The 12078-nt window shown below is 33.1% G+C and overlaps 1 protein-coding gene across 1 annotated transcript; it reads left to right on the top strand.

Moving 5' to 3' along the window:
• The first annotated feature begins 8321 nt into the window (after positions 1-8321).
• Positions 8322-11564, top strand: LOC125838092 ((2Z,6Z)-farnesyl diphosphate synthase CPT6, chloroplastic). The gene is made up of 3 exons (XM_049517147.1): positions 8322-8681; positions 10485-10540; positions 11117-11564. Exons 1-3 carry the CDS (start codon positions 8322-8324, stop codon positions 11562-11564), a joined length of 864 nt encoding a protein of 287 aa, XP_049373104.1.
• Positions 11565-12078: the final 514 nt, after the last annotated feature.

Below are 12078 nucleotides of genomic sequence, written 5' to 3' on the forward strand. Positions count from 1 at the left end.
ACACACTTCAAATTATTTGGGTAATTGGATTTGTCGGGTATTCCACTAATGAGGTGGACATATATCGTGTAATTATCAGTATCTTGACCATTTTGCAATTATTATATTATATCCATGCAACTATTATCTATAATGGGGAACAATACATTGCATGCCCAAATCGAATTAGGGCACTATCAACCATTTTCCTTTATTGTATTAAAAGAAAGCTGATATATAAAGGTGATAAAGACTTTTACATGTCCAAATTTCCATTAATAATTGAATTCTATATATTGGAATTCGTCTACCTAACAATTCACTATCTTCGCTTTTTTCTGGAAAAATTATTGAAATACACGTCTTATGTTTCCCTTATTTTCAATATCTCTTTCTATTTCTAAAAACCTCTAAAATGTTCTTTAATGTATCCGAGCCAGTATTTAATGTATTCAAGCTACATATTATGTATTCGAGCTACATATTATGTATTCGGTTTATTTTATAATGTATCCGAGCTAAATATTATGTATACAAGCTAGTTTTTAATGTATCCGATTTATGTTATAATGTATCCGAGCTACATATTATGTATCCGGTTTGTGTTACTTTTTAAGGGATTAATGTAATTACAAACTAAAGAGGGATAGATTGTAATTTCATATTAAAAGTATGTGATTCCTAAAATGTATCCTCTCTTTTCTTATGATTTAATTTGTGCATCGCGTGAGTGTGTATATATATTAATTTATGTTTTATATTAGTTAACTACTTTTTATTTTGTACGATACTTAAGAAATTATAAATAAGAAGATAATTTTACTAGTTCGTCCCTTAAAGAGCTTCTTGTGACACAAGTTATGTCACGATCCAAACCGTCATGATTGGCACCCACACAAACCCTCCAGTGGGAGAACCATTACTACAACCCAAACTAACAAATTTTATGAAAACTGAGGCATTTAGAGATATGGAAGCAGGTTTAAATGACAATAAAAATACGGAGTTCCCAGAAACTCCAAAGGTTTAAACAAATACCTTAACCAAACTAATGCGGAAGTCTTAACCCTTAGAACCTGAAAGTCATTGTACCAAAATCTACTAACGACAAGTCTAAGAACAAGGGGTACAACCCCAAAACTAAACAAACACCTTAAAAAATAGTTTGAGCCCGAAAAGAATAGACTTAAACAAGAGAGATCCATGGCAGCCTGAAAGAACTGGCTCACTCTTGAATCCGGTCACGATCAATAGTCACTTAGCTGAGGTCTATTAATAGCTGCCTGAAGATGCCCTGTACTCAACAAAGAACAAGCAAGTGCAGTATCAGTACACAACCACAGTGTACTTGATGGATCATGCGACTATTTCAATAAGTAAAACACATACAAGTACACACAACATTATAAAACAGGCATATACCGAACATATACAATATTAGTCCTCTTTTCATGATCAATGTAGCATCCCACATTCTCAAGAATACACATTGGTTATCAATTTAGACCAACATACAGTCTTCCAATATCGATCATCATTAGATATGAACATAATCATCACAAGTAGATATACAACACAATTCAATTGTCCTATCACGGAACCCAATTCAATGGTCCTCTCATGGAACCTAAACCCAAACAGTTAGCATATCGATTTGTGGTACCCAATCCAAGTTAGTGTGCCAGAACGTGGTAGCTAATCACATATTTATGCCGAAACATGGCAACCGATCCATTCAACAAACCACAATCACAATCACAATCACAATGTATATTCTCACAATCATATAACAAAAGGTGATCCATGGCATACAATTATTCAATTATCCTCATTTACGATTAGGGTGATCAATAATGCAACATTCGCATACATACATGCATTATAATGAAGTAATTACAAACATATAACACACCAACATGAAATCACAACTATCACCTACCTCGAATCCAAGCTTGAATCCCCTAAGGCACTTGAATATTCCCTTTCCAGATTCTTTCCGCTTGTTCTAGGTCTACAAACAACAATTTATACGCAAGGATCAACAATTATCTGTCTAATTATCCGGATTATAACAAATCCAATAACCCTAGACCAAACTCAAGATCCTAATACCCTATTTATGGCTTTTTCCCACCATAAATCACAAATGAAAACCCTCCCCCATCGATAATTACCCAAGAAACTAAGTTCTACGGATCGAAACACGGATTTGGGGAGTTAAAATCTTACTTTTAGCCTCAAGAATGATAAAAAAAATGCTCAAGAACTCGTCTGGGGTCGTCTCCTAGCTCTCAAAGTCAAAAATTACAGAATAAAACGATTTTGGAGTTTTATTTCCGACTTAAGTCGCGTCTGTCCTGCTACGACAGGATCCAACCCGCCATTGCGGCCCCGCCCTAGCGGCACTAATCCCGCTCTGGCGGCTTGCACGGAAACAATGAGCAAATTTAAGAATTTCATATTCCCATTTCACAACACACATTCATCCCATGACACTCAGAAAATACCCGATCATGCTAAGATCAGTTTCGAGAGTTCTACTCACCCGAATTCAATTTCGTAAAGTCATACGAATTCCTTAACGACTTATCTAACTACTCATGCAATCAAAATCATAAATAAGTCACCCGATTGTTACCAGATTTCTCTACACTCGCCTGACTCCGATTTCGTCCAAATCTGGACTAGGCTAGGAAATTTCAAGTTACTACTCAAAAGTTTTTTGACCCCAACACTTTCCCCATTGGCTTTTCCATAACGACGGAAATCAGGTCGTTACAATAGATACCAATTTACCCATCACTCGTCCCCGAGTGATCAACTAGGAAAGACTGGCTAAAGTAAGGGTATAGTACTATCTGAATCACTGAACAACAAGGGATACTTGTCTAGCATGTCCTTAACTTACGGACATCGAGATCAAGAATTTCAATTGGTTCTTCTTCATACAGAAGGTCTCATCTAACACAACTGAGTCTCACATTATGATATAATCTTCGTCCCCAAACCAACCAATTGAATACCTACACATCCATCCACGCAATGATTCAATGAAGTCATCTCAATACTCGAGTGATAAATATTGTTGTATGTAAACTTAACTAACAACAAAAACGATTCCCAACAACCACCAAAGTTGATTGTACACACTTTTACAATATGTTACCAAGGACCTTGACACAACCATCCAGACGAATCATTTAGCACTTAAGCATGATAAAATTCCAAGTCAATACTCGCTACAAATAGAAGTGAACCTAAACCAACCAACACACACTCATAATACCTAAACAATCATAGTTCTTATCAATATCTCCTTCTCACAACATAAATTTCCATGAGCTTAAGTTATAACAAATCAGATACTCATTGAGGGATATGTCCAAGCATACAACCACTCCAACAACACTATCGAAATACTAGATTTAGTAATTGTAGATTACCTCTTAAGAACAGTAGAATTGGACCCAATGATCCCCACATTCAACCACACATAAACGATACATGACCTCGACGACTAGAGGAATATTAGGATTATCGGACAACCACAAATACACATGGTAGCTCTTCTATAAATTCTCATGATCAAGGTGGTACATGTAGAACCACTAAAAAACTTTAACAACTCCAAGACAACACCAATTATGTCATTCAAAATAACCAAATCTTCTCAATCTTCCCACTCAACCAAGAGAACATCGCAAGATTTGGTACCTCTGATCCACCACTAGGGATTAAGGCTGGCAGGGGACCGGTCGGCCCGGGCCGGCCCGCGACCAGTTCTAGACAGGCTCGCCGAACCCGGTCCCATAAGTTCTCGCAGGTTGGAAGGGGTTCGGGATAGGGGACTGGTTAGGGGCCGGTTCACCCTTTGGTCCTGTTCAAATCGGCCCTGTCCCGGCCCGGCTGAACCGGCCGGTTTCGCGGGATCCCCTCAATTTTAATTTAATTTTATTTTTTTGTTTTAAAATTATATCCGTTGGGGCAACGGCTAGTGGGCCCCCCAATGGATTTATTTACCTTTTTCACTTCCCTAACACCCCCTACCACCCCTACCACCTCCCTACTTTTAATACTTTAATTTAAACCCTCAAGTTATCATAAATACTCTTTAACCCATTTTTAATATTATAAATACCCCTCTATCCCTTATTATTTCTTACAAAATCATCTATTATCTCATCTGTTTTCTATATCCTCTCAATCTTAAGTCTCAATTTTTTATTCCATTTAAGTCTCATATTATATCATAATACATATATTTCAATTCTAAATTTTCATATTATATCATAATATATATAATTCTCATATCTTCTATCAAGTATTGGAGTTCCAAATTACAAGTTACAACAAACTACAAGCTTCAAGAATCGGTTATAACGTCTGCTATTAACGCAGACGTTTGGTACATTCGTTTCATAATATTTATATTTTATTTTTCATCATTAATTTTTGTGTTATTATTATTTTTATATTACACTTTACATATAATTAAATATGAGTTCTAGCAAAAAAAAATACCAGTAAAGGAAAAGAGAAAGAACCAAGTGGCATTAGTAAATTATTTAATTTTAATAAAAAAAAGTAGTAAGGAAAAAAATAAGTGTAAATGTGGTGGTACTTCTTCTAAATCAATGTCTAGAGTTAGATTTAATACAAAATGATTATACTTATGTTGATGATACTTCTTATGATATTGATTCAAATGCTCAACTGGATCATGAAATTTTACAAAAAATTTATGGTGATATTAATACTTATCTTGATGAAAATTCAGGTGAAAAGTAGAAGTTGGTTCAATAGAAGAGGAATTAGAAGATACACCTACTAGTCCGGTGACAGAAGTTCCAAATGAAACTACAAATTCAACAGAGCAAAATTATGGAGGCCCACCCCTTATACCTCCTACAACGGAGAAGGTGAAGTATCAACGCCTTAAAACTTCTGTTGTGTAGCAAGTTATGACTTTAGATAAGGAAAACTCTATTGCTATTTGTAATAAGTGTAAGAAACCTTTTAAACATAAACAAGGTGGAGGTCAAGGTGGGACGGGGGGATTAAATAGACATTTGTTATCTTGTGTGCCGATTAAATATAAAGAAGTTAAATCATTAGCCGATAGAAAAAAAAGAATTGCAGTTAATGATTTTGATATTAATGTTAATGAATCGGTAGGGGCTTCTAACATGGTTCAAGGAACATTAGATCCTTCTAACCCCGGTGGTCCACTAACACAACGTAAATATAATAAGGAAAGAGTGCGAAAATTTGGCTAAAATGATTTCTGTTTGTGGTTTGCCTTATAGTTTTCCTTCACATCCCGATTTTATTGAATATATTCAATAAACTTATAATCCTACTTATAGAGGTTTTTCAAGAAATACTGTTAAATCTGATGTTTTTGTATATCAAGGTAAACATTGTCAATATCTTCGTTGTATATTTAGCATATTAGATTGTTGAGTGTCTATAACTTCGGACATGGGTCGTAGTGTTAATGGACGTGATTATTTAACTGTTACAGCACATTGGATTGATCATAACTGGAATTTGCAAAAAATAATCTTAAGTTATAAAGAATGTGTAGAGAAAAAAACTGGTGCATATTTAGCTTCAAATATTTTGAGTGTTCTAGATTATTACATGCTTATAGATAAAGTAATGTATGTCGCATTAGATAATGCATCTAATAATATAAACGCTGCTAGTATGTTAAAAACTAGATTATGTCCAATTGATGATAATTCTTTTCATGTTAGATGTGTTGCACATGTAGTAAATTTAGTTGTACAAGATGGTATTTCATTATTTAAATGTGGTTGTTATGTTGTTGCCTGGATTTTTTATGCTCAAAGAGCTGCTAGAATTAGGGAATTTAATGAGCGTTGTGTACTATGTGATTTGCCACCAAGAAAAATTCCTAGACATATTAAAACAAGGTGAAATTCTTTTTACCAAATGTTTTTAGTTGCTTACGAATATAAAAGACTCATACAAATGGTGTTTAATGCTCATAATGCTGACCCATTAGAGAGAATTTGTGAAGAAGATTGGGAAGAAACAAATGAACTATTAGAATTTTTAAGACTTTTTTATAATGCTACAATCATATGCATGCTTTCTGGAATTTATTATCCTACTATTTCATCCGTATTAATAAATATTTGTGCTATTTCAATTCAATTTTCTAAATAAAAATTAAATTGAAAAACTTAGAGTTGCAATTGAAGGTATGATTGAAAAAAATTTAAATTTTTTTTTTCTTATTCCTCAATTTTTTTAACTGCTACTTTACTTCATCCTGAATATAAATTACGAGGTGTGCAGGGACTTGTTGACATTTTTTATGATACTTTAGAAATTTTACCGAAAAAAAATCCAACTTGTGAAATGTGTAAGTCTAGCATAAAAGTAGAAGAAAAAATTTTGTATGAAAAATATATAACTACAGGAAATACTCAAGGAGAAGTTGGTCAAACTTCTAATCCTCAGAGTAAAGCTCGAATTTCAAGTTATATGCGAGGTTTTCTTGGTCTTAATTCTACTAATCGTGATGATTTTGAAGAATATCTTAATCAATCTTTAGAAACAGTGGAAGACGGAGATGGCAATAAAGAATTATTAGCATGGTGGAGGAGGCAAAGCGTTGCATTTTCAATTTTGAGTAAAATGGTTTGTGATGTTCTAGCTATTCAAGCTTCATCAGTTGCATCAGAGGCTGCTTTTAGTGCAGTAAGGTTTCAACTTGGCAATCATAGACATTCATTAGCGGAAGAAAGTTTGGAAACATCAATTTTATTTAGAGACTGGGTCAACTCCGAGAGGAGGAATTATAATTTGCCAAAGTTAAGTTCCAAACAAGAAGCTTGGATTAATGTTGTAACTGGATCTAGTGATGATGAATTAGAGTCACAAAAGTTTCTAGCAAGTTTACCAACACTGGAGGATGTTACCGTCGATATGATGCGACGATTAGAATTGAATGTTAAAGGAGAATACAAATATTAGATTACATCCGAGAACTAATTGAAACAGAACCTTTCCTAGAAGGTGGCTGCGTAAATTAGTTACTCACCTAATATTTGTAACAAATATTAGTTTTACATATGAGAACTTATTGAAATAGAACCCTTCCTAGAAGGTGGCTGCGTAGATTAGTTACTCCACTAATATTTGTAAATTGTAACTTCTAAGTTCTAAGTTGCAATTAGATTTTATTGAATAAATTTGAAGGCTTTATTCAAGTCTTTTTATATATAACTATTGTCTTGCATTTTAATTTTAAAATACAAACTCCACTAATATTTGTAAATTGTAACTTATAATATTTTATTGTTTTTTGTATTAAATTAAAACAAAAGACTACATCACTATTTCAAGTTAAATTCTTTTAAAATATTTAAAATACAAATTTGAACTTTTCAAATTTGAAATTTGAAACTTGAAATTTGAAATTTGAAATTTGAAATTTGAGAAGTTCAAATTTGTTAATCATTTTTTATTAGCTAAAATTGTTATTGAAAACTAAATAAACTAAAAATGCTATTCAATAACATATCATTTCAATACAAATAAATAAACATATAAAAAAGAAAAAAAAAATCCCACGTCCCGTCCCGTCCCGTCCCGCCAAACCTCGTCCCATCCCATATATAAAGTGGGACGGGATGGGACGAATTTTTATCCCTCCAATCCCGGTCCCCCCAATCCTGGTCCCCCCCCGAATCCCGGCCAGGTCGTCCCATCCCCCAGTCCCTGTCCCCATCCCTTTGCCAGCCCTACTAGGGATCCACCCACAAAAGTGAAAATACACTAGAGCATAGCTAGTGAATCATACTCATAACACTAACAACCATCATAAACACTCCGACCTTTTACCTTATTATAATCCAAAACTTTAAAAAATGAAACCTTTCTTAGGTACTTCAACTAACTTTAAATCAATAGTTCCAATTTTGCGTGTTTCTAAAAGACCAAAAACAGATAAAGAATGAATTTTTTTTGGTATGCTTAATTAGAAGCCATTTACAAATTTAGATGATATTGTAATAGGTACATATTTTAACTCCCCTCCTTGTAACCTTATTAGTTGTTACACCTATCTGTCACGACCATGTATTGATGCATATTAAGTTTTATTAATATGTTGTCTTTGTTTACAAATAAAAAGAAATAGATAACCATAAATTCAATGAGGATATAATTAGTGCTATGTGCTTTCAACTCACATTCATCATGCCCTATTATATATTGAAACATATAATGCATTGATTAGTTCCATTGAGACCTATACTTGCTCAAGTACTCTACTTAACTTGGAACCAAAAACAAAAGTTGAGGAAATGAGCTCTTTGTTTGTAGGGAGGCCAATATCTAAGAGCTCTTATAATTTATATACTCTTCCATCTTCAATATGTGGTGGTCAAGGTGGTAATTTCTTCAAGATTTCAAACTCACTTAGCATCGATGATGACCGTCGTCGTAGTATCGAAATAATTCATAATTCAGAGCGTATACCTAAACATGTTGCTATAATAATGGATGGGAACAGGAGATGGGCTAAGGCTAGAGGTTTACCAGTGCAAGAGGGTCACAAATTTCTTACTCCTAATCTCAAGAATATTTGCAACATTTCTTCCAAACTTGGAATACAAGTTATCACTGCTTTTGCTTTCTCTACTGAAAACTGGAATCGTTCCAAGGTGCGTATCAGAGATGCATTTAGAATTTAAAATTATTCATAATTTATCCTCATACCTTTGGCATAATTTATGATTCCCATCAAAAGTCCTAGGTTCAGATGAACCGATACCCGATACCAATATGGATGTATAATTTAATTTTTGTGATTATTTGTTTCCTCTTATGATTGCAATTTACATGCACGTATACTGAATCTGAATCTATTTTCTAATGCAATTAATTAGCCTATCGATATATAAATATGTTAACTAGTGACAAAAAGTAAGCTAAACGCATGCAAAAGTATGTTGACACGTTAATATAATTGGTTAGTTATATTACTAAGGACGGGAAACCTAAATAAGCCATAAAAACATAAAAGTGACCAAAATAAGCCACTATTTTAGGAAGTAACTAAAATAGGCTTAGTGGAAAAAAAAATTCCACTTTATCTAATATTCTAAACGTTTTCCGTTAGTCTCATAACGTGTATATTTTAATATATAACGGAATTATTTTCTACACTTTATAAAATGGAACTATTTCTTACACTTTATAAAGTGGAACTTTTTCTTACACTTTATAAAGTGGGACTTTTTATTACACTTTTTATAAAGTGGATGAACATTGACCGATAAAGGAGAACGTTGTTGACTAGTCTTAGGCTCCTTCCTAACATAGATTTCAAGTATTGTTAACTTGATTTGATCTATGTAGTCATCTGGAACCCTCAAAAAGTCGGTCAACGATTCGCATTATAGATAATCCACTCTCCAAAATTTACTTGTCCTTGTGAGAAAAATGAAGTAGGGTATTTTACGACTATAATCAAATTATAAACAGTACTGTTTATACTCATTCTTTTATAAATTGATGAAAGAAATTTATGATATCGGACATTAATTGAATATTTAGCATTGTGTTTGGAAGGACAATTATAATAAACGGTATTTCCATCATGTATAATTTCGCCATCCCAATAAATCAAAACTCTAACTTTTGGTTTAGAAGACATTTTTTTTTTGAGATTGAAATGAACAAATATAGAAAGTATGTTGTAGGTGCTACCAGTTAATGTTTGAACGTCCTCCTTAAATAGAGATTGGAGGATTTTTCAGAATAAAAAATAAAAATACATAGTGTAATAATTTTTTCCGTTTTTATGATATGTCAAATCAATATAATTGTATGACAAACACTGCAAAAGAGATAAAAACGTGAAAATATTCCTCTTTGTAAAGTGGAATTTTCTCTTCCACTTTGTAAAGTGTAAGATTTTCTTCCACTTTATAAAGTGTAAGAAAAAGTTCCACTTTATAAAGTGTAAGAAATAGTTCCATTTTATAAAGTGTAGAAAATAATTCCGTTATATATTAAAATATACACGTTATAAGACTAACGGAAAACGTTTAGAATATTAGATAAAGTGAAATTTTTTCTTCCACTAAGCCTATTTTAGTTACTTCCTAAAATAGTGGCTTATTTTGGTCACTTTTATGTTTTTGTGGCTTATTTAGGTTTCCAGTCCTATTACTAAGAGGTGGAGGCAAGATTTGAAGGTTTATGAATGGCTGATTTTAATCTTAATTGTTAGATAATAATTTATATATATTCAATAAATCTTTAAAACAAATATAATCATTTGAACTTTGAACTAAAATTAAAAAGTTTTAACCAAACCTGCAGTTGCCGCACTATAATACTCGAGAGTAATTTATTCTTCATTTGCAATTTAACGCGTAGGATTTTGCCACTTGTTTTTATGTGATTTTGAATAATTTTCTTTCACCGTTGTTCAAGAATAACAATTTGACTTTGAACAGGAGGAGGTTGATTTCTTGATGCAACTATTCGAAGAGTTCTTTGAAGAATTTATGAGGTAATATTTATTTGTTTGGTGTATATTGAATCATAATACAATAAAAATGTGTACCTCTTCTCTAACTGTTTAAATTTGTCATACATTTCAATATAATATCAAAGCAGAAAAAGGTTGTGGATTTGATTCTCTCAACCCATCCATTATTAAAAATTATGTATTTGGCCCACAAAAAAAAAAAAGTAACCACGCTAGCTCCTAAGGGGCATATATCATATATGAGATGATTATACATTTCAACACGAGACACTAAAACTAGATTTATACAAGAACTATTAAATCGTTTTACCTAAAGAATAATAGTTTGATAATTCTTCAAAAAAGACTAAAAAAGTTTCCAAGAATTTAAACGTAAAAGGAAGGACGAAAGCCAGGAAACTTGCAATAATCCCAGCGATATTTTTATCTTACTTTAACGATCAATAAAATATGCAAACAATTGTGTATGACTGAAAAAATAACGTATTACTGCTTTTCAATTTTGTTATGAGCTACTAAAGAATGACTGTGTTGAAAGTTTTAAACGTAGAGCTCGGAATTTTCAATTTCATGATTATATTCCAGGCTGAGCACAAGGCTTGGGGTACGGGTGTCTGTTATTGGAGGTAAATCCAAACTTCCCACAAAATTACAGGAAGGCATAGAGTTAACAGAAGAGACCACCAAAGGCAATGAAGGACTTCATCTTATGATGGCACTAAACTATGGAGGACATTATGACATGTTACAAGCAACCAAAAACATTGCAAGTAAAGTGAAGGATGGTCTTATACAATTAGAAGATATTGACAACACATTATTTGAACAAGAACTTACTACCAACTGTGCCAAGTTCCCAAAACCTGATTTACTCATAAGGACTGGAGGAGAACAAAGAATCAGTAACTTCTTATTGTGGCAGCTAGCTTACTCTGAATTGTATTTTACAAATACTCTTTTTCCTGATTTTGGAGAAGAAGCTCTCATGGAGGCCATATTTTCCTTTCAACGAAGACATAGACGTTTTGGTGGACACACATATTGAAACATTTTGTGTGTTTCATGAACCTATCAGCCAAATAAATACTGCTAGTTGAATGTGGTATTAGCAAATTCATGTAGTCGGTGGATTTGAGTAGATGATATCATATGTTGTTTAGTGTATTTAGATGATCACACCTTCTTGTTGTTTTTGTTAAAGTTCCTTGCATATATGTCCGCATTGCTTTGTTATTAGTTGTCATGTTTTCGAAGACAGCCTCTATACCTAATAAGGCATGTGTACATCCACACCTCACTTAATGGAATTTCACGGGGTATATTGTTGTTGTATGCAATACTGTTAGTGTGATCTATTATGACCTTTGACGTGTGTAGAGATAATGGGCGTATTAATTAATTTCACTATGGAGATAAACAACTGCTGAAGCAACCTCATTATTAGGTTAGCCCGATCCACAAAGCATCCTGGCTCACACAGGGTTCATAGAAGGACAACACCCCCATGGTGTGATGTAGACAGCCTACTCTAATGCAAGCATTAGTTATATAAGTCAAAA

Source organism: Solanum verrucosum, unplaced genomic scaffold (genome assembly GCF_900185275.1).
Source record: "Solanum verrucosum unplaced genomic scaffold, falcon-dt-bn FXZP01000079.1, whole genome shotgun sequence".
NCBI lineage: Eukaryota > Viridiplantae > Streptophyta > Magnoliopsida > Solanales > Solanaceae > Solanum > Solanum verrucosum.

What these genes read in the sequence shown, in the direction of transcription:
- LOC125838092 (XM_049517147.1), top strand. Translation starts at nt 8,322, where the DNA reads ATGAGCTCTTTGTTTGTAGGGAGGCCAATATCTAAGAGCTCTTATAAT. An exon ending in AAAACTGGAATCGTTCCAAG is followed by an intron (nt 8,682 to 10,484) that starts GTGCGTATCAGA and finishes GACTTTGAACAG; the next exon opens with GAGGAGGTTGATTTCTTGAT. An exon ending in TTCTTTGAAGAATTTATGAG is followed by an intron (nt 10,541 to 11,116) that starts GTAATATTTATT and finishes GCTGAGCACAAG; the next exon opens with GCTTGGGGTACGGGTGTCTG.